This window comes from Macadamia integrifolia, chromosome 2 (assembly GCF_013358625.1).
Source record: "Macadamia integrifolia cultivar HAES 741 chromosome 2, SCU_Mint_v3, whole genome shotgun sequence".
Taxonomy (NCBI): Eukaryota; Viridiplantae; Streptophyta; class Magnoliopsida; order Proteales; family Proteaceae; genus Macadamia; species Macadamia integrifolia.
In genome coordinates this window covers 12,039,503-12,060,486 of record NC_056558.1, presented here as the reverse complement: position 1 = coordinate 12,060,486, position 20,984 = coordinate 12,039,503, and the positions used below count along the sequence as shown (strand labels likewise).

The window sequence follows — 20,984 nt, the reverse complement described above, 5'->3', positions numbered from 1 at the left end:
ATTTTTGGCAACGATGCGGCAGCCGGGACCAAGGTAAATCCTTCCCTCCTTCCTCTTCCTCTTCTTCTTCTTCTCCTTCTTCTCTCCTTTCCTCTCCCAAGTTTGCACACAATGAGAAATGAGGAAGTGAAATCCTCATTTCTAACTTATGTGTTAAGTTGGTCTTAAGGTCCGTTTGGTTGAACTTTACTCAGACCAATTGAGTTAATACGACTTTCGGAGCACAAGAACCTGACTACTTAGGTCCATGAAATGCTCATGTCGTGAGGAAAGTGTGAAGGATGATTTGGTATTATCTCAGACTATCTACGATGCAAGTGGTGGGACCCACGGGCATCGAAACCTTGATAGCAGCCTATTTGGCTCACCAGAAACAATCACCAGATTTAGGTCCAGACTGCTTCTGGTGGTCAAGGCAACTTTCTATCTTGACTCCTTGCTACCCTCCAAGTGATCTGACATGGGTTTTTTCCCTTTGTCATGTTCATAGCCTTCCAAAAATGTTGATACGTGTCAAGATTCATGTGTGGAGAGTCAGCTCACTTACCATTTGGGATCGGAAGATACAAACCCCCTCCAGTTAGACTGGCACACAATGCACAAACATGTGGGGTCATCCCTCCCCCTTTGGCAATGAGTGGCCACGAGCCAAAACCCAGCTGTACTTCCGATCTCCAGCCTGAGACCTATCATAATAGTTCAAATTAGACTGGGTCAGGGCACGGGTGTAACATTCCCCCCACTTTACAAGAATTTCATCCTCAAAATTGAACAAACCTGGAAAAGCAAACAATCTAGGATATTGCTTCCTCATATCATCTTCCCACTCCCAAGATGCTTCCTGTTCGGGGTGGCTCATTAATTTCACCTTAACGAAGGAAACTGTGCGGTTGAGGAGAACATGTTCTTTCTGGTCAACAATCTTCTTTGGATACTCCACGTAGGCAAAATCCTAGTCCAACTCACGGGGTATGTACGTCAAGACATGAGTGGGGTCGAGAATGTAATTCCACAACATGGACACATGGAATACATCATGTGTACCCTCCAATTCTGGTGGCAAAGCTACCCGATAAGCTACCAGTCTGATCCTTTCTAGTATATCATACGGTCCCATAAATCTCGGACTAAGCTTTTCCTTCTTGCTGAACCGCATCACCCCTTTAACTGGGAAGATCCATAAGAACACCTTGTTCCTCTTGACATCTACATAGTTCTTCTACCTGGACTGAGCTACTTTAAATCTTTCTTTGATCACATTCACCTTCTCATTGGTAGCTTGTATCAAGTCTGGACCTGAAATATGCCGCTCACCAACCTCATCCCAATAGAGTGGAGTCTGAAAATTTTTGCCATATTGTGCCTCAAATGGGGACATTCTGATGGTGGCCTGATAGCTGTTGTTGTAGGAGAACGCAATAAGGGAAATGTGCTCATTCCAACTATAACTTATATCTAAAGCATATGCTCGAAGTAGGTCTTCCAATGTCTGGATGGTCCTCTCCGACTGACCATTAGTCTGGGGCTGAAAAGCTATGCTGAAATTCAACTGTGTACCTATAGCTTTCTATAGACATGTCTAGAACTTGGAAATGAATCTAGGATCTCGATCAGAGATAATGCTAACTGGTACACCATGCAACCTGATGATGTTGTCAATATACAACTTAGCCAACTTGTCCATAGAAAATATGACCCTGATTGGGATAAAGTGAGCTGCCTTGGTCAAGCTATCTATAACTACCCAAATGGCATCTATACCCTTCTACGTCCGGGGTAAGCCTGTGACGAAGTCCATGGTAATGTTCTTCCATTTTCACTTTGAAATAGGCAATGATTGTAGTAAACCATGGGGCCTTTGTCTTTCAGCCTTGACTTGCTGGCATGTGAGGCATCTAGACACATGCGTGGCCACATCATTCTTCATTCCTTTCCACCAGTAAGAGCCTTTGAGGTCCTTATACATTTTAGTGCTGCCAGGGTGAATGGAGTATGGAGAGTTATGTGCCTCTTTCAAAACTATCTCTCTCAATTTACCATCACTAGGCACACATAATCTTCCTTTGAACTTGAGAATCTCGCTTTCAATTATAGAGAAATTCGTGTCTTTCTGGGTTCCTTTTGCACATTCCTTTATCAGTTTCTGCAACTCTGCATCAGTACCCTAAGCTGTAGTGATCCTATCCACCAAACTAGGTTGTACCACCAATGTCGATAGTGACAAAGTGACACCTTCCACTAGTAGCTCCAAATCCAATTTCCTAGCCTCCTCTATGAGATGCTCATTGGTGGTCAGTGATGTAAGACTCAATGATTGGGATTTCTGACTAAGTGCATCGGCTACCACATTGGCATTTCCTGGGTGATAATGGATAGTACAATCATAGTCCTTCATCAATTCCAATCAATGCCTCTGCGTCATGTTGAGCTCCTTTTGGGTGAAGAAGTACTTGAGGCTCTTGTGGCCATTGAAGATCTCACTCTTCTCACCATATAGGTAGTGTCTCCAAATTTTCAGTGCAAAGATCACTACTGCTAACTCTAAATCATGGGTAGAGTAGTTCTTCTCATAATCCTTCAACTGGCGGGATGCATAAGCAATGACCTTCCTGTGCTACATTAATACACAATCCAATCCTAGTTTGGAGGCATCACTATACACAACCATACCACCTGTACCAGTCAGAATAGTTAAAACTAGAGCTGATACCAATCTTTGCCTTAGCTCCTTGAAACTCTTTTCACAAGCATCGGTCCACTCAAATTTCACACCCTTCTGTGTGAGTCAAGTCATTGAGGTAGCAATACGGGAGAAGTTCTCAATAAACCTCTTGCAGTATCCGGCCAATCCCAAAAAACTACGTATGTCTGTTACACTCTTGGGAATCTCCCACTCTAGAACTGCCTTCACTTTGCCTGGGGCAACCTCTATACCCTTGTCTGAGACAATGTCACTTAAGAATGCCACTTGTGATAACCAGAACTCGTACATGTTGAATTTGGCACAGAGTTGCTTCTCTCTCAGGTGTTATAGTACTAATTTCAGATGAACAACATGTTCCTCTATAGTCTTGGAGTAAACCAAGATGTCATCAATGAACATAATTACAAATTTATCCAAGACATCTTGGAATACCTATTTCATCAAGTCCATAAATGCAGCTGGTGCATTGGTCAACCCAAATGACATCACCAAGAACTCATAATGCCCATACCTTGATCTAAAGGCCATCTTGCTGACATCACTATCCTAGATCCTGAGCTGGTGGTAGCCCGATCTAAGGTCAATCTTGGAGAACACATTGGCACCCTGCAACTGATCAAACAAGTCATCTATTCTTGGCAAAGGATATTGATTCTTGATGGTTAGCTTGTTAAGCTCTTGGTAATTAATACACAACCTCATACTTCCATCCTTTTTCTTAACGAACAATACCGGTGCTCCCCATGAAGATACACTAGGTCTAATGAATCCTTTCTTTAGAAGATCCTAAAGTTACACCTGCAATTCTTTCAACTCTATGGGGGCCATACAGTAAGGGGCTTTTGACACTGGTGCCAAACAAGGGAGTAAATCTATAGCAAACTCTGTCTCTCGGTCTGGAGGCAAACTTATCAAGTTATCCAAAAATACATCAGAAAATTCCCTCACCACATCAAGCTTGGTCAATGGCCTAATCTCTATCTCGGTATTGTGAGGGTAGCAGCTGAAGAAATGGGTTATGCCCCCCATCCTCTCTCCTCTCCCTCTCTCTTTCATGTGAGGGGAGGGGTACGTTATGTGTGCTTTGCTTGCAGGCCCCCACACAACCGTATTGCCGCTTGAAGATACGTGGAGGCCTATTTCGCAAGAGTGTAAGATTCTTCATTTGAGATGGGGGTTTGATGATGGTCTAATTCAGGGATCAGGATCATACAAATGGGGTTTGGAGTCACCACCTAGAGTTATGGGCCTAGGACCTAGGGGTGGGCCCGATTCCTAAGAAAAGGGCCCAAAATTTGGTCTGGTCTAGAGATTTAGGGTAAGTGTCAGGTTACAGAATTGGGAAGGTGTTAGGCACCCAATCTACCCGATTCGATCAGTCTTCTTGCTAGATGCTTGAGAACGAACATTTTCCACAATTATTACTATTCCACATGTATGGCTAAGTTATCACACATATATACATTAATTGAATTCAAACTACTATATACACTAAAACAAAGTATGTATAAAGTCTACATTATGATAAGTTGGTTGAGAAATTATACCTGAACTTAATCCCTATTTCGGGTCAAGAGGGGTGGGCCCCTGATTAGTATCGGCTCGGACTATCTTTTGGATTCTCCTGGGTCAGGGGAAGATGGTCCTGACCTTCAACTTCCTTTCTTGAGAGATGCTGATAGTGATGATATGTGGACAGGGTTCTAGCTAGGAACGATTACTTTCGGATTGGGATTCGGACAGAGCTTCAGCTAGGGGAGGCTATATTCGGATTTGGATTTGGACAGAGCTTCGGCAAGGGAAGGCTATTTCTGGTCTTGGGATGAAATGGCAACCAGGAAGAGCTTTGGCTAGGGCAGGCTATTTCTAGATTTAGGATGAGGTGGCACTCTAGTAGAGCTTTCGCTGGGGATAGGTTAAGGGAGGGCTAGGCTGAGGTGGCACTTCGGTAGAGCTTCCACTAGGAATGGCTATTTCTGGAAAGATTCTAGGGACACTCGGACAAGGGTTTGGCTAAGAATGGCTATTTCTAAAAAGAAATGGGCTAACCTAAAAATGGATTGAAGAACTCCAAAGTCCCAAAGAACACTTTGAAGATCTGAACAGAGTCTCAAATCTTAACAAAGATCTCTTTGTAGACCCAAAGAACCTCAAAAAGAGGGGTTTTCTATATTAGGAATGCTCAAGAACGCTGGAGAACACTCAAGGGAGGTGGCTCAAGTACATATTGTTTTGACTAAAAACTGGATCTAACTAAGAATTTGGATTGAAGATCTTCAAGATCCTGAAGAACACTTCGAAGATCTGAATGAGTTTTCAGATCTTGATGAAGATCGCTCCGAAGATCAGAAGAAAATCAAAAGGGGGAGGGGTGGAAAATTTCACTTATGAAAGAGTGAAGGGGGATTCTGGTGTGTTGGTTTATTTTTTCTAAGGGAGGGGGTATTTATAGTTTTTTCTAGCCAAATAGGAGAGGGGGAATCCCTTTATCCAGTGGATGAAAGGGGGGCTCTTGCCTAAAGTGAGGGGATAGGGTTTTTATCCAATGGGTAGAGGGGGGAGTTAAAGGCAAATATGGGCCGGGGGGGCTTTTGTCCAGTGAGTAAAAGGGGGTTTTGGAAAAAATAGGAAGAGAGAAATTTTATCCAAAATGAGGTAATTTTTTAAAAAAAAGGAGGAGAGAGAAATTTTAGCTAAAAAAGTGATTTTTGGGAAAATGGGAGGAGAGAGGAACACCAATCCTAGACGCTGACAGTGGTGTACAGGACCAAGCCGAAGTGCCCGAGGTATGGTTAATTTAGGTAGGTAGTGCGAGTGATGTCATGGGTGCACAACGGATGACAAGCGGGTAATGGCCGAGGTGGTACGGGCATGGGTAGCGGGCACTTGCATGCATGGGTGTGAGGGTCAGATTGGCATGGGTGTGCGGGCAACATACGCATGGTGCAGGCAAGATGTGCATGGCCATACAGTAGGGGCACGCACAATGTGTAGCAAGGGAGCGCAGGGGTGCGCATCATGCTGTAGGGGTGTACAGGGCAGGCTGGGCTGGTTGGGTTGGCTGGCTTGGCTGACTGGTTGGCTTGGCTGGACTGGATGGCTGGCTTAGCTGGCTGGCTGGTCGGTGTGCACGACATACAAGTAAAAAAAAAAGTGATTTTCCAGGGAAGATTACGGGCAATCCGACAGTCCGATTTTGGCGTACCATATACCGTCGAAATCATATTTCTGAGCACTATCCATTTGTATGGTAATCTTGATTAGATTCCTTCATATATAAAAATCCAAAATTGGACTCCCTTCTCTCCCACGCGAGGGTTTCTAGGGTTTCAGGCCCAGGAGTGTTTTGGAGTTATCTGGGTAGGTAGGGGATGAATTTTCGGGTGTTTAGGCTAGGTGGGGGATTTTTCTAGGTTTCCAGTGGGACTGTCCATGTGTGCAGCATATGTGGGGGAAAGCGTGATTTTTTGGGGATGATTACGGGAGATCTGTCTGTCCAATTTTGACGTATCATATATCGTCAAAATCATGTTTTCGAGCATTATTCATCTGTATGATCATCTTGACTAGATTCCTTCATATATATAAAGTCAAAATTAGACTTTCCTCTCTCCTGCGTGGGGATTTTCAGAGTTTTGGGTAGGGGAATGTTTCCATTAGCATCTCTGTTGGTCGGAAGCCGGAAGTTGCATCCAAGATCTATATTTCATCATAGCCAGAGGAGGGTGACAAAATTGGGTGTCTATAGAATGCCCCACTTTGGCCGAGGCCTGTGCCAACAGCTGAAGGGCGAAGAAAAGAACGACCACATTTTGTCACCTGGAGCATGTACTGCCGTCATCTTGCTCAGTTATGATGGAGTTGAAAAATGCAATAGATCATATCTCCTAATTACTCTGAAGTGGAGGACTTACCTAGGGCTGCCAATTGTGGAAAGGAATTCGCTACTCTTCCAATCCTGTAAAAAATGTTCGTACTTTGATCTTTGATTTTCCTTAGCTGGGCTTCACATGTGCCAGTTCATGGAATTTTGATCTCCAGGCTTGGTCCTTTGACCCAATCTAGACTATCTGGGACCGAAGGTTATAAGAGAGGAATTTCCTGCATTTCCAATCCTATAACAGGCAAAAATATTTGATTCTTTGATTTTCCTTAGCTGGGCTTCACATGTGCCAGTTCAGGGAATTTTGGTCTCCAGGCTGGGTCCTTTGACCCAATCTAGACTAGCTAGGACCAAAGGTTATAAGAGAGGAATTCGTTGCTTTTCCAATCCTATAACAGATAAAGCACCTGTTTCTTTGTTTTTCCTTAGCTGGGCTTCACATGTGCCAATTCAGAGAATTTTGGTCTCTAGGCTAGTTCTTTCGAACAAATCTGGACAATATGGTCTTGCAGGTGGGTTTTTTCTAACCGTGCTAGGCTATCTGGTTTTCCAGGTGGGTTCTTTCAAACCGGGTTAGGCTATCTGGCCTTGTCAATTACTTGAAAGAAACTCACTGCTCTTTCCACACTCTAAAAGACAATAACAATTGATTTGGAATTTTTATTTCAATTTTGAATTTGGATGCTTGATTTGGAATCTTTTAATTCTTGCTTTTGATTTGGAATTTTGTTCATTGATTTGGTTTGAATTTTGATGCTTGATTTGGAATTTTAATTCTTTGGTTCTTCTTTGAATTGAATTTGGACTTCTGAATTGGAATCTTAAAATAATAATAATAATTTTTTATTTTATTTTTTATAAAATGGGCCCTCTCCCCTGTTCATTCTTCATTTTAGCTTTTATGAGTGAAGTGAGTCCCTGGAACTCTCTGGTTTTTCTTGGAATTTTCCTTCTTGTTTTTGGAGTTTTTCACCTTGTTCTTGAAGTTCTTGAAGATCTTCATCTTGTTCTTAAAGGAGTTCTTGAAGATCTTCATCTTGTTCTTAAAGGAGGTGTTATTTGGAGAATTTGATATTCTTGTGGGCTTTTGTACAAATTGGGAAACTTTTTGGGGCTTTTTACAATTTATGAAAGTTTCTGGGGCTCTATGTAATTTTGAAAAATTTTTGGGGCTTTTGCAGTTTCTAAAAATATGGTTGAAACGATGAAGAGGAAGACTCTGGGAGAGGTCCAGCTCGAGAGTTGCAACAGTCCTTCTCATAGGGTTGAGGGCCTAGTCTACTAGTATTTCAGGCATACTCTTCATAATAGCTAGAATCATATCTACAACTCTATATGGGGTTCCTGGGTAAGTCTTTACATTTCATTCATTATTTTGATCATCTTTTATTTTTTTTTTGTTGTTCTCTTTTATTTTTTTTTTTATTGTATTGCTTTTGCTTTTTGCTTTTTTTTTTTTTTTTTTTTTTTTTTTGCATTATTTATTCCCATTAGCATGAGGGGAAGGAACCACCTACCTTGGCCTCCTATGGCCATCCTAACATGGTTTAGTCCTAACATAGGATGCTCCCTCGCAGGGTGAATGAGATGGTTGATGATACCTATCTGTGACTGGCCCTTATAGAGACCTGAAATTTTAATCTGGCATTGGTGGGGGCCCTGATGGAGCGGTGGTGGCCGAGTACTCACACTTTCCACCTTCCTATTGGCGACATCATTATGCCTATGTGCTTCTATGCCTTGACAGGCATTCCATTTGGGGGTAGATCCATGACCCTACCCGCAGGATTTCTGACTATGAGGGAGTTTGCAGATCTGATCGGTATCACCATTAAAGCCGGCCAGACATGCATCCTCCTAGGGGAGATTAGTGCCCGATGGTGGAAAGTCGGCCTAGGGGAGAATCTAGGCAACATGTCTCAAATGGCACGTTCCTTCTTGCTATTCGGTGTGGGTCAGTGCCTCTTCAGTGACCTCCGAGGGGAAGTAGATATCTGCCTAGTGTACTTCCTTAAAGATCTTTACATAGTAGATTCCTGGGACTGGGGCGGGGCTGCCTATGCATATCTCCTGCGGTCCATGGCCCTGCTGTCCTATGGAAATAGGGGCCTCAAGGGGGCAAGCTACATTATCCAGGTAACTTTCCTTCTCATATCTTTTTTCTTTCAGTCATTTGGTTTGCACTTTCTTACATTGATTTCTTGAAACAACCCTAGTTCTTTGAGCACCTAGGGACCATAGCCCCTAAACTAAGGGATCCTGAGACATTCTTCTTCCCCCTGGCCACCAAGTGGGGAGATAACCAGGTGGTCTGGGCCTGATGCCATCCTCCGGGGACCACTGCTCGTTCTCTTTTGAAAGATCTCAGTGAGGTATGCCATGTCTGACATTGAAATTCTATTTGCCTCATGTTGTACTTACCCTTCCTTAGTTTTGCAGGTTACTTGGAGACCATTCCATGACCTCATATTTTCGGATTCTGAGAGAGTTGCCTTGGCTCATCAATTGTCAAAGAATTGAGTCCTTTTTCAGGGCATGTGGGGCCATGCCTGGTACTTAGGAGAGAGAGTAGTACCCCAGTGGTCAGATATCGATCCACGCCCTTCTCCCAATCTGCCTCCACCCACCATGCACTGTCCAGAGATCATCCCAGTGGACGAGATGAGGTGCTTGGCTAACGGAGTATGGGATGACTCCTTTCTTGATTTGGATAGAGACTACGGAGCCTTCTTGGAGGAGGAGACAGTGTGCACCCCTCTCAGTCCTGATGGTCCAGTGGTATGTTGCCCTTTCTTGAGTATTTCATGTAGATTCTTCCTTATTTTAGTATTGACTGATGTTCTTTCAGGGGAGAGTAAGATGTGTAGATCCTTCTGCCGTTTGATCGCATGCCAATGCTACCGATCCTTCACAAGCAAGGCCCTCTACTAGTGTTGACAGATCTCTCAGGGTTGCTAACGTCCCCTTTCGTGGATTTCCTGCATGGACCTATCCCAATGTGGCCAACCCCAGTCTCCCTCATCTTCTGGATCGGAACACAGATGTCGACGCTTCACTTGGGCTGCCTATTACTTATGATTATGTGAGTATCTGATCATTTTCAAATTAACTCTTAACTTCCTTTGGCTGATATGCTCTTTCTCAGGTGTCCCTGGAGGTCTATGCTGAGATTAGGAGGATGCACTATGGCCTGTATGAGGTAATAGTTGCCAAGGTATTTCCCACTTTCCTCTTTGTTTTTCCCTTCTTCTTTTATTAATCTTCTTCTTGATCCTTTCCTGTATTCCTTAGGATGGAAGGATCGTCGCCTTGGAGAGCCAAGTCAGTTCCTATGAGTAAGAAATTACACAACAGGATGCACTGATTTAGGAACTAACCCAGAGGCTGGAGCAGGTTGGACTAGCATCTGTGGATTCCTTGGTGCTTCATGAGGATGGTTTAGAATGCGGTTTAGATGATGGCTTCTGACCCATAGGGATTTGTTCCTGTATTTCCTGCAAACACAAACACATGGACATTTTATTTTTCTTTTTCCCTCCCCTTGTTTGTTCATCAGTTCATTTTAACATCTTATGAAAACTTACTTTTGGCACAAAAAAAAAAATCTTTCTTCCCCCTTTTTTTTGTTTTTTGTTTGCTTGCAATGTTGAGGCACAATCAATTCCATAACTCAAGTCATAATTAGAATAATCAGGATAATATGAAAATCCAAATACTACCTCATTCCATTACCAAGTGAATTACATGAAAAGGGGGACAACTTTCCTACCACAGACTAGATAGGTGAATAACAAGGTGGGGAGACAATTCTTGAGGTGGGTGTAAGTTCACCAACTCTTTTGGGTCCATCTCCTTGAGCCCGTATTATCAGTTGATGTACAAAGGCAAATAAAAGGATGTGTGAGTCAATCCCATCAATCTGACATAGTTGTGGCCAGCGGTCTTCATCAAAAAATCTTTTTGTGGCTTTCCTAGGCACCTCTATACGACATCCTGCATAGTCCTTTCCTGCAGGTACTTTTCCCAATTGGTGATAAGGTTGAATTCCAGAACTTCTCTCTTATCCCGGTAGCAAAAAACTCCGAGTGGGCTTCCCCTTAATGGCTTGGTGAGATTCAGTTTCTCGAGGAGAAAAATCTGAAAAATAGCAGGACTCCCCTGATAATGAATTACTCTGAATCTATGGCCAGAGCTCATGTCATCAAATCTCTTGAACGTTTTTGCAAGAACCGCAGGGATGATGTCACCTCCCTTCTTCAATTGTTTTACTACCTCAATCAGAACAGATGGTGTACCATCCCTGGAAGTGCAGAAAACATAATGAGCTATCATGCAAAGTAAATAAGCATCTAGGGATCTCTGCTGATGGATTCCTCCCATTGTTAGATATTGGATGAAGATCTGAGCCACCTTCAGAATGTCAATCTTCCCATACCTGACAAACTGCTTTACTTCTTCTTTCAATTTGAAGAAATCCTGAATTTCCTCTAAGCAATCTTCATTCCAAGAGGGTTGGAACAAACTACATTTGGGTGGAGATAGCATACAAACCTAAAATTCTTCAAGATTTGGGCAAATCTCTGCTAACCCAAACCGAAATACATGCAGGTTAGCATCCCAGTGTTGAGGCACCTGTCGAAGTAATTCGTGATGTAGCTTCACACATCCAACTCGATCAAGAAATTACACATTCATGGATTCCAACAATCCTGGTACCCTCATAATTATATCTAAGGTCCATTTCCTCAACGTCTTATCCAACAAGCCCATGAATTTTCCTAAAACCAATACAAACAATAAGATATGATGATTTATCAAAGCATTACTCATTGGATAATGATTCAAACAAGCCTTTACTGCTGTTGCATCAAGCTCTTTTTTTTTTTTCTTTTTTTTTAAACTTTGACTAACCAAAGGTGGAGAACAAACTAGCCTTGATAAACTGGTGCCGGTTGGTGATTTTCTTTTAAGGGATAGGATCCTAGATAAGAATGGACTGACCATAGGTGAATGACAGATACCTAATGGCCTTACATGCCAAATGGTGATTCTTGGGGGATAGAATCCTAGACAAGAAGTGATGCACCAATGGGTGGATGACAGATACCTAATGGCCTTTTATGCCAAATGGCAATTCTTGGGGGATACAAACTATGATGATCTTTTAAGATACTTTGCTTATTAATCAAGGAACCGATTTATTGCCTTTAGATGGTTGAGACTGCACTTGCCCATGTCAAGTTGCCTACGTATCCCTCGAAAGGAATCAGGTCTGACAAAGTTCAGGCTATTTTCCCTTTCAGACATAATATTTCTTGAGTTGATCTATATTAACCAATCTGGGTATTTCTTCACCATTGTAGTTTATGAGTTTCACAGCTTTGCCTAGTAGAATTTCTTTGACAGTGAATGGGCCACTCCAGTTGGGCCTGAATTTTCCTCTTGGGTTATGAATTGGGGCTCTTTGTTCTCGAAGAACAAGTTCACCTTCTTTTATGTGATGGAGTTTCACACTCTTGTTGAATGCCCAGGCCATTCTCAATTGATATTTCTTCAGATTATCTATAGCTTCTATGTACCTTTCATCAAGAAAATTGAGCTCATCATGTCTGGCCTTTACCCACTCTCCTTCAGGTAGCTGACTATCAAGGAGTACCCTTCAGGATGGTACTAGGATTTTCATAGGTAGAACCGCCTCAACTCCATACACTAAAGAGAAAGGTGTTGCCCCTGTCAAGGATCGTACAGAAGTCTGGTATGCCCATAAGGCAAGGGGTAAATTATCAGTCCAATCCTTGTGTGTTTCTGCCATTTTTTACAGAATGACTTTGATATTCTTATTAGCTACTTCTATTGCCCCATTGGTCTACGGCCTGTAAGTGGTAGAACGATGCCTTCTGATACAGAACTTTACATAGATTTTTTTGGTCTTGCCCTAGAAATGGGATCCCTGATCTGATATCAATTCTTGAGGTACTCCATATCGCGCAATGATATTTTCTTAGATGAATTTGGCTACCTTAGTAGATGTGAGGACTGCATAGGACTGAGCTTCTACCCACTTGGTGAAATAATCAATGGCTACCAAGATGAACTCGTGGCCATTGATGCTTTAGGCTTAACCTTTCCAATGATATCAATACCCCAAGTGGAGAATGGCTAAGGTGAACTAAGCGAATGCAACTCTGTTGGCAGGATATGTATGATATTAGAAAATATATGACACTTGTGGCATTTCTTGACAAAGTCCACGCAATCTGCTTTCATTGTGTTCTAGTAATATCCTAGCCTGAGGATCTTCTTAGATAACATCTTGGCATTCATGTGGGGTCCATAGAGACCTTGATGGATTTCTTCCATGATAGTTGTAGCTTGTTCCTTATCTATACACAATAACTGTATTCCGTCATAGGATCTCTTGTATAACAGATCCTCTTAGAGAATAAATTGGGTGGCATATCAGAAACTTATTCTCTCTGTCAGTTGCTTCAACTGGGTACTTCCTTTCCCTGATGAAATCCACTATATGAGTGAACCAAGACCGACCATCCACAGTGAGAGAGTTTACGGAATTCTGATAAATGGGCATACTTCTTTGTTCTATCAAAAATGGTCGGACTCTAGCCATAAGGTTGCACTCTACCATAGAAGCCAAGATTGCAAGGGCATCAGCAAACCTTTGTTATCCCTCTGGAAGTATTCAAACGATATCTTCTCAAAGTGTTCAATCACCTTTTTCAATTGTTTTTGATATGGCTTCAACTTTTCATCTCTAGTTTTCCACTTTCCTTGCATCTGACAAATGACAATGGATGAATCTCCGTAAACCTTGATCCTTTTCACCCCAATGGTTAAAGCAGTTTCGAGCCCCAAAGCACAGGCTTTATATTCGACAATATTTTTGGTATAGGGGAAGTCGAGGCAAAATGATGAAGGCAAACAAAGGCCGTTAGGAGTGACTAGCAATATTCCCATGCCACATCCCTTCTGATTAGCTGCTCCATCAAAGAATAACTATCATTCATTAAATGTATCTTCTTCCTCTATTGTTGCGATTCCTTCATCGGGAAAGGCATCATCCAAGGATCTTCCATCTTCTGTGGGGTGAGCAGCCAAATGATCAGCTATGGCTTGACCTTGATAGATTTCTAAGTAACATAGGTGATGTCAAACTCTAAAAGGAAAAGTAACCAACGAGCCATCCTTCCTATTAAGGCTGGTTTCTCGAAGAGATATTTGATGGATCCATCTTTGCGATCAAATGCACCGGATAGGAAACCATGTAGTATCGCAACCTTCTAGTTGCCCAAATCAGCGCAACACAAGTTCTTTCCAAAGATATGTACCGGGTCTCATATTCTAGAAAATTCTCGCTGAGGTAATATATGGCATACTCTGCCCCCTTTTCTGTCTCCTTCTATGCTAGCCATGGAATATTCTCCCACGGATAGATATAATAAAAGTGGTTCTCCTTCCACCGACGGTGTCAATACTGGTGGGTTCATGAGGTACCCCTTGATCTTGTCAAAGGCTTGTTGGCATTGGTCATTCCATTCTGTGGGCTAATCCTTCTTCAGTAGCTTAAAAATCTGTTCACAGATTGTAGTCAGCTGAGCTATGAATCTGCTAATATATTGGATGTGACTGAGAAATCCTTGTATTTGCTTCTCAGTTTGAGGCATGGGAATTTCCTGAATTGCCTTGATCTTGATTGGGTTGACTTTAATGCCTCTTTCACTCACCAAGAAGCCTAACAAATTTTCTGCCATTGCCCCGAATACACACTTCTGAGGGCTCAACTTCAGCTGATACTTCTTGATTTTTTCAAAGAAACGCCTTAGTGCGGGAATATGCCCCTGTCGATCTTTTGACTTTACTATCATATCATCCATATAAACTTCCACATCTTTGTTTATCATGTCATGCAATATGGCCATGGCTGCTCTTTGATAAGTTGCCCTGGCATTCTTCAATCCAAAAGGCATCACCTTGTAACAATAGGTTCCCCATGGAGTGGTGAAGGCTATTTTCTCACGATCCTCTGGGTGCATGCTTATTTGGTTGTATCCCAAGAATCCATCCATGAATGATAACAAAGCATGCCCCACCGTATTATCTACCAATACGTCAATGTGGGGTAATGGGAAGTCATCTTTAGGGCTCACTTTGTTAAGATCTCTGAAGTCCACGCACATTTATACCTTCCCATCTTTCTTTGGTACTGATACAATGTTGGCCAACCGAGGGGGGTACTTCACCACCTGTAGGAATCCCGCATTCCATTGCTTAACTTCTTCTCTGATCTTTTCACTCCATTCTGGCTGCATTCTTCGGAGCTTCTATTTTATCGGCTTTGCCCCAGGGTAAGTTGGCAATCGATGCTACAAGATGTTGGTTGGGGTCGATATCATATATATCCTTATCAGACCAAGCAAAGACCTCGGTGAATTCCTTCAGAAGATTAATCTTTCATTTTGCTTCTTTGTCATCAAGGGTAGTGCCAATTTTTACCTCTCGAAGGCATTGGTCGGTTCCTAGATTAATAACCTGAGTATCCTCATGGATGGGTTGGGCTTTCTTTGGTTTGCATTGCTTTATAAATTCTATATTTATTAAGATCATCATCAAAAAATGGAGGCAAGCCATACTTGGAATAAAAAATTTCATTCATGAAAGAAGGAGTGGCAGACTAGACATAGAAAGACTCTAGACTCTCCTTAAGAGGGGAGATTGACATAGAATCATAAATAATAGACTCAACTATAGACTCGATAACTGGCTTGATGCTTTCGCCGGGGGTAATCAGGTTGGTTGACTCAAAAGCATGAGCAAATTTGAAGTTTTCCCCAATGCTTGTCCAGTTCAGAAGTGGTTTAGTGGCTTGATGATGAGGAGATGTGGAAAAGGGCCTTCTTCTCCTTCTGAGAAAGCTGCTGCTATTTCTTCAGTGGCACAATAGTTCCTCTGGACAAGTGCCCACTTCTTCATAAATACTAGCTGATCAATCTCGTGCTCTCAGAATCTGAACTTTCTGAGGGATGAAGATCGATGGAGACTGCTCAATCCCTTTTCTATAAAGTCTATCTTTTTGAGCCTACTGAGGGATGTGTAGGTACCATGGACCTCCGCCCCCGAGGATCATGATACGGTGCGTAGCGCGTGTACACACGCTAGGGTTCAACCCTAATGAGATGAGATAGTATCCCCCGATCATCAAATGCCAAAGGGGGGGACACATGTTATGGATAAAAGGGAGTCGCCACCTAGAAAGGGTCTAGGACCCATAAATGTCTCCCCCAATCAAGGGAGAGAGACTAATGACTCTGATGGATAAGGCTGGTTTGCACCAAGATTCTAGACAAGTGTCAAGTGACAGACTGGGAAGGTGTTAGGCACCCAGTCTGCCCGACCCTAAGGCCGATCTCTTTTTGTTTGACCAAAGTTTGTTTGTACCCTACTAACTAGTCCTAAATCTAGGTCACTGAAAACCTTAAACTAGGTATCTAAGCATGACATGTGAAAACCCTAAACCAAGTGTCTAAATTATGCTAGCTAGGTTATGATGCAAGTAATGAAATGATTACGCTAATTAAATAAGCCTAAATGATTTAATTGATGTATTATGAGTCTTAGATTAATCTAATGAAATAAGCCTAAACCTAGGATTAGTTTAGTACCTTATGAAACCCTAAATTAAACTAACTCGATTAATTGAGCCTAACCTAGATGGATGATTAATGAATTTATGAAATCCTAAATTGAATTAATTAAAATGATCAATCCTAATCCCTAGTAATTTGTGAAATAAATTATTGCAATCCTACTTAATCTAATTGGTAAAAATATTTTTAAATTAAATGGGGCCTAATTAATTTAGAAAAGTTAAATGGGCTAATTACATTAAATGGAAGCATTTTACTAATTTACCTAATCTAGTTTAGGAAGATTAAACTGAACCTATGGTTTAATTAAATTAATTATGAAACCTAATTGCACTAATTATGTTTACCTTAAGCTAATCTAAGATGAGTTAAACATTTTTCAAAACCCTAGTTAAGCTAATGAGAAGAGAATATTTTAACTAATTAAATGCAATGCTAATTATCTTCTAAATTAAATATGTCTAATGATTATTTCATGCTATACCTATATTATGTTAGAGTCTAAACGTTATATTAATTGAACCCATTAAATAATTAAAACAACTAATTACGATAAAGAAAACACTAGTAAAAAAAAAATCATATATGAGCTTAAGTAATTAAACTAATCAAATAAGCTAAATGGAATGATTAAAGAAAGCTAAACAAGCCAAAAGAAGGGAAAGTTAGATGAATTGGAATACAAGTATACTAATTGCACTATTTTAAACAAGATCTGATTTTTTGTTACATTTAAAGAAAGAGGGTGAAAAGCCCTAAAAAATAAGAAATTATAACACAAACCCATTCCCCAAATACATCCTAATGCTACGGGCCGGTTTGAAGGGCCAGCCACGCCCTTGCTAACATATGCCCTAGATTATGCCCCATACATTATTAAGAGGGAAATAAAATGAAAACCAAACAAAAAATGGATAAAAGAAAAATAAAGAACAAAATGAGGGGAAGATTCCACATAGAAAACATAAATGAAATAAGAAGTTGTGGGTATATCTGGAAATTATGGAAGTCCACGAAACCAAGTCTCTCACCTCCATTCTATCAAACACCAAACGGGCAATTTCAACTTCACCACATTTCGTATACATATCAACAAAAGCAGCATTAACAAAGAGATCATTACTATACTCGCAAAAAATTAGGTGCTGGTGTATTAGTTTCCCAATCTACAAATTGGATAGTCCAGCACATGATTTGAGAGCGAAAGGGAAAGCAAACTTGTCGGGTCTCAGACCGGAATGGAACATCTTGGCGTACAATTTCAAGGACTAGACAAATCGGGCTTGAGTGGCAAAACCCCTTATGATGATATTCCATAGGAAGCTACCTGGGTTGAGTGGCCGCTCGAATATGAGATTTGCAGAGTCGATGCAGCCGAAGGAAACACACAAGGTGGCAATTCTAGTAGATAATTGAGAGTCGTGTTGGAGCCCGTAAAAGAGCAACTTGGAATGAACTTGTTTGAGATGGTTTAGTTGGAAGCATCCTTGCAATAGAGATGAGGTTTCGACTACAATGAGATTACTGGTTCTGTTATTGTAGAGGAAGAACGCGGTTTGGTTTGAAGGAGGAAAGAAGAGAGGAAGAAGAGATAAAGAAAAGGGAGAAGAAGAAAGAGAAGAGGCGAGTTGCAGGGTTCGATCACTGCAGACTTTGGAGGAAGGAAGATGAGAAGAAGAAGGAGGAGGAGTTAAGTGCGGCTGCGATTCGGTTGCAGCAGCAGGGAAGAAGAAGAGAAGAAGAAGAAGAAGAAGAAGAAGAAGGAGGAGGAGGAGTCGCGGGTTCAGTGAGGAGAAATAGAAGAGGATTGAAGGGACAGCAGATGCGGCTAAGGTAGAGGCCACCACGTAATGCTTCTGGTTGACGTTGATCTTGCGGTGCCAGCGACGCCAGATCTTGGTGAGTGCGAACATTCGGCCACCACGACACATGTTACCGAAAGCACCCTGACCTGAACGGTGAGTACCACCACCAGGGACATAAGGGAAACGAGAGATGGCACGACCAGTACGCCAGGCCTCGACTAAGGTCTGATGACCGGCACGCTTGCTCACTGCGTAGGGTTGGCGACTGCTCCTGGAGATATTGGCATGAACGAAGTTGACGATATATGGACGAATGGAAGCTTTCATAACATCCAGGACAGGGACGATGTTGCCACCGTCTGTCGCCATATCCCCGTCTAACGGCTGACGGTCACGAGAGGTCGAGCAGCGGCAACCATTGCTACAGGTTTGGGAAGGGGAAGAGAAGAAGGAAAGGAAGAAGAGAGGGTCGGCTGCTGTGGTTTAAGGGTTACAGCAGCAGGAAGAAAAAAAGAGAAGAAGAAGAAGAAGAAGAAGGAAGGAGTGTTCGGTTGCAGGTTTGGTTAGGAAGAAAAAGAAGAAGAAGAAGAAGAAGAAGAAGAAGAAGAAGAAGAAGAAGAAGAAGAAGAAGAAGAAAGAGAAGAAGAAGAAGAAGGAGAAGAAAGGAGGTGTGGTTGATTACCTGCTATAGGGAAAAGAAGAAATAAAGGAAGAAAAGATGGGGGAAGAAATTAAGGCTTGAGATCCTAATCTAAAGGCCTAGATTAAAAGAACAAAAAAACAATTTAAAAAAAACTAAACCAAATCAAGTCTACATGTTAAATAAAAAAACAATTAAACCTAATTAATCTAAAAAATCAATTACCTAAATACCTTTAATTAGACCGGAATAAATCAATTCATATCTAATGAACCATATTGAACCAAACTGAAAATAATTAAACATAATTAATCTAAACAAATCAAGTATTAATAAATTAGAAATTAATCTACTAAATTAGATAAGCTAGTTCTAAACTACAATTAGGAAAAGAAAAATACCTTAAACCGGCTTTAATCAAGAAACAAGGGGAGATAACCCTTGTGCTTCAAGACCAAAATCGAACCGAACCGAACCGGACTAAATCTCCCGACTCAAAGAAGGATTACACATTTAAAATTTTTCACTTGGAGGGATTCTTTATTTAGAGAGAGGGAATTAGCAAAAACCTTCATGGGGCCATATTCCTTCTCTCAATTTTTTTCTCCATTTTTCTCCTCCCCTTTGGAAGAGGGGAAGGGCTATTCTTATAGCCTTGGGACTTGGGACAATTCTCTCATATTTCCAATGTGGGACTAAAAAACTAGAGAGAATTATCCAAAAAGGCCTGCTTTTGGACAAAGGGGTTTGGGCGCCATGTGGCACCCTTTGATTGCTCAGAATGGAATCTGATACCAAACTTTGGAGTCAACTTTCAGGGGTCATATCTTTCAAACCGTTTGTCGGAATTAGACGTGTAATATGTCAGTCCGAGCACTATCCAATGATATGAGACATGATTGCAGTCTCGACCGGGAACCTTTACAAAAATATGCATAAAGTAGGGACCCAGATCATATAATGAAAGAGAGAATTGAGCGTCGATTCGCATAGTTCTCGTATCAAAGTGTAATGTCCAACTTGAGAGGACAAACAACAATAATCCACAACATCAAATTCTAATTTTTGAAAACATTTTCTCTTGAAAGTTTATAGGAAAAAATGGTCATTTTCTACTCCAAGTTTAAAAATTCTCCAAGTCTAAAATATCCAACATGTAATCCTTCATATTGTCATCATTGCTGGGGGGTGACAAAATTCGGTGTCTACAGATTGCCCCTCTTTGACCGAGACCTGTGTAACGGTCGAAAGGCAAAGAAAAGAACACACCATTTTGTCACCAAGAGCAATGTACTACCGACATCCGGCTCAAGGATGGCGGAGGTGCAAATGCAAATGCAAAATGAGAGATAAGACCAAAGATAGGAAATGTCAATCGATAACACATGCAAAATCAAGTAGTGTGTGGGTACTACCGTGATGTAAAACCTATCGTAGTCGATCAATATGCAGGTAAAACCTAGACTAAGGATGCACATGCAATATGCCATTCCTAGTGTAAAGAACCAAGTAGACAATGAATGCAGGTATGAAAGAGTACAAATGCAATTGGCTGTCAGGTATAAATAACCAAACACACCATGAATGTAAACATGAGACAATGGTGTAAATGCAATTAGCCAACATTGGTATAAAGAACCAAGTAGACTTGAATGCAAGTATGGAAAAGAGTGTAAATACAATCGACCGTTAGGTGTAAATAACTAAACGGATTGCGAATGTAAGTATGGAAAAATGGTGTAAACGTAATTAGCCAATATTGGTATAAAGAACCAAGTAGACTATGAATGCAAGTATGATAAAAGAAGTGTAGATGCAATCAGCTGTCATTGGTATAAAGAACCAAGCAGACCATAAATACAAATATGAGACAATGGTGTAAATGAATGGTCAAACACAAGAGAAACTAGGTTCGACCTCGGTGTAAGTAACCATTAAATGCAACTTTCAGTCTCGACAGCCGGACTTAAGATAGAAATGGCATTGGTATGAATAACTGCCAGACCCGATCTTCAGTTCAAAAATGACTAGACTTAAATGGAGGTGACATTGGTGTAAATAACCATCAAATCCAATCTTTGGCTTAAATAACCGGACTATGACGTGAGACTGACATTAGTGTAAATAACCGTCAGACCCGATCTTCGGTGTAAATAAACGGACTTAAAATGGAGCTAACATTGGTATAAATAACCGCCAGGCCCAATCTTCAGCGTAAATAACTAGACTTGAAATAGAATTGGAAATGGTATAAAGAACCATCCGAACTAATCTTCGGTGTAAATAACCG

General features: G+C 41.3%; 1 protein-coding gene across 1 annotated transcript in view; it reads right to left on the bottom strand.

Annotated features, from left to right (window-relative positions):
• The window catches only part of LOC122063668 (ubiquitin carboxyl-terminal hydrolase 4-like), a 41,650-nt gene extending 23,227 nt beyond the window's left edge, over nucleotides 1-18,423 (bottom strand). The window contains exons 1-2 of the mRNA XM_042627365.1: nucleotides 18,067-18,423; nucleotides 17,281-17,415 (exon numbers count right to left, since the gene is read on the bottom strand). Of these exons, the coding sequence (XP_042483299.1) occupies nucleotides 17,281-17,415; nucleotides 18,067-18,423 (492 nt within the window). The remainder of the gene's footprint in view (nucleotides 1-17,280; nucleotides 17,416-18,066) is intronic.
• Nucleotides 18,424-20,984: the final 2,561 nt, after the last annotated feature.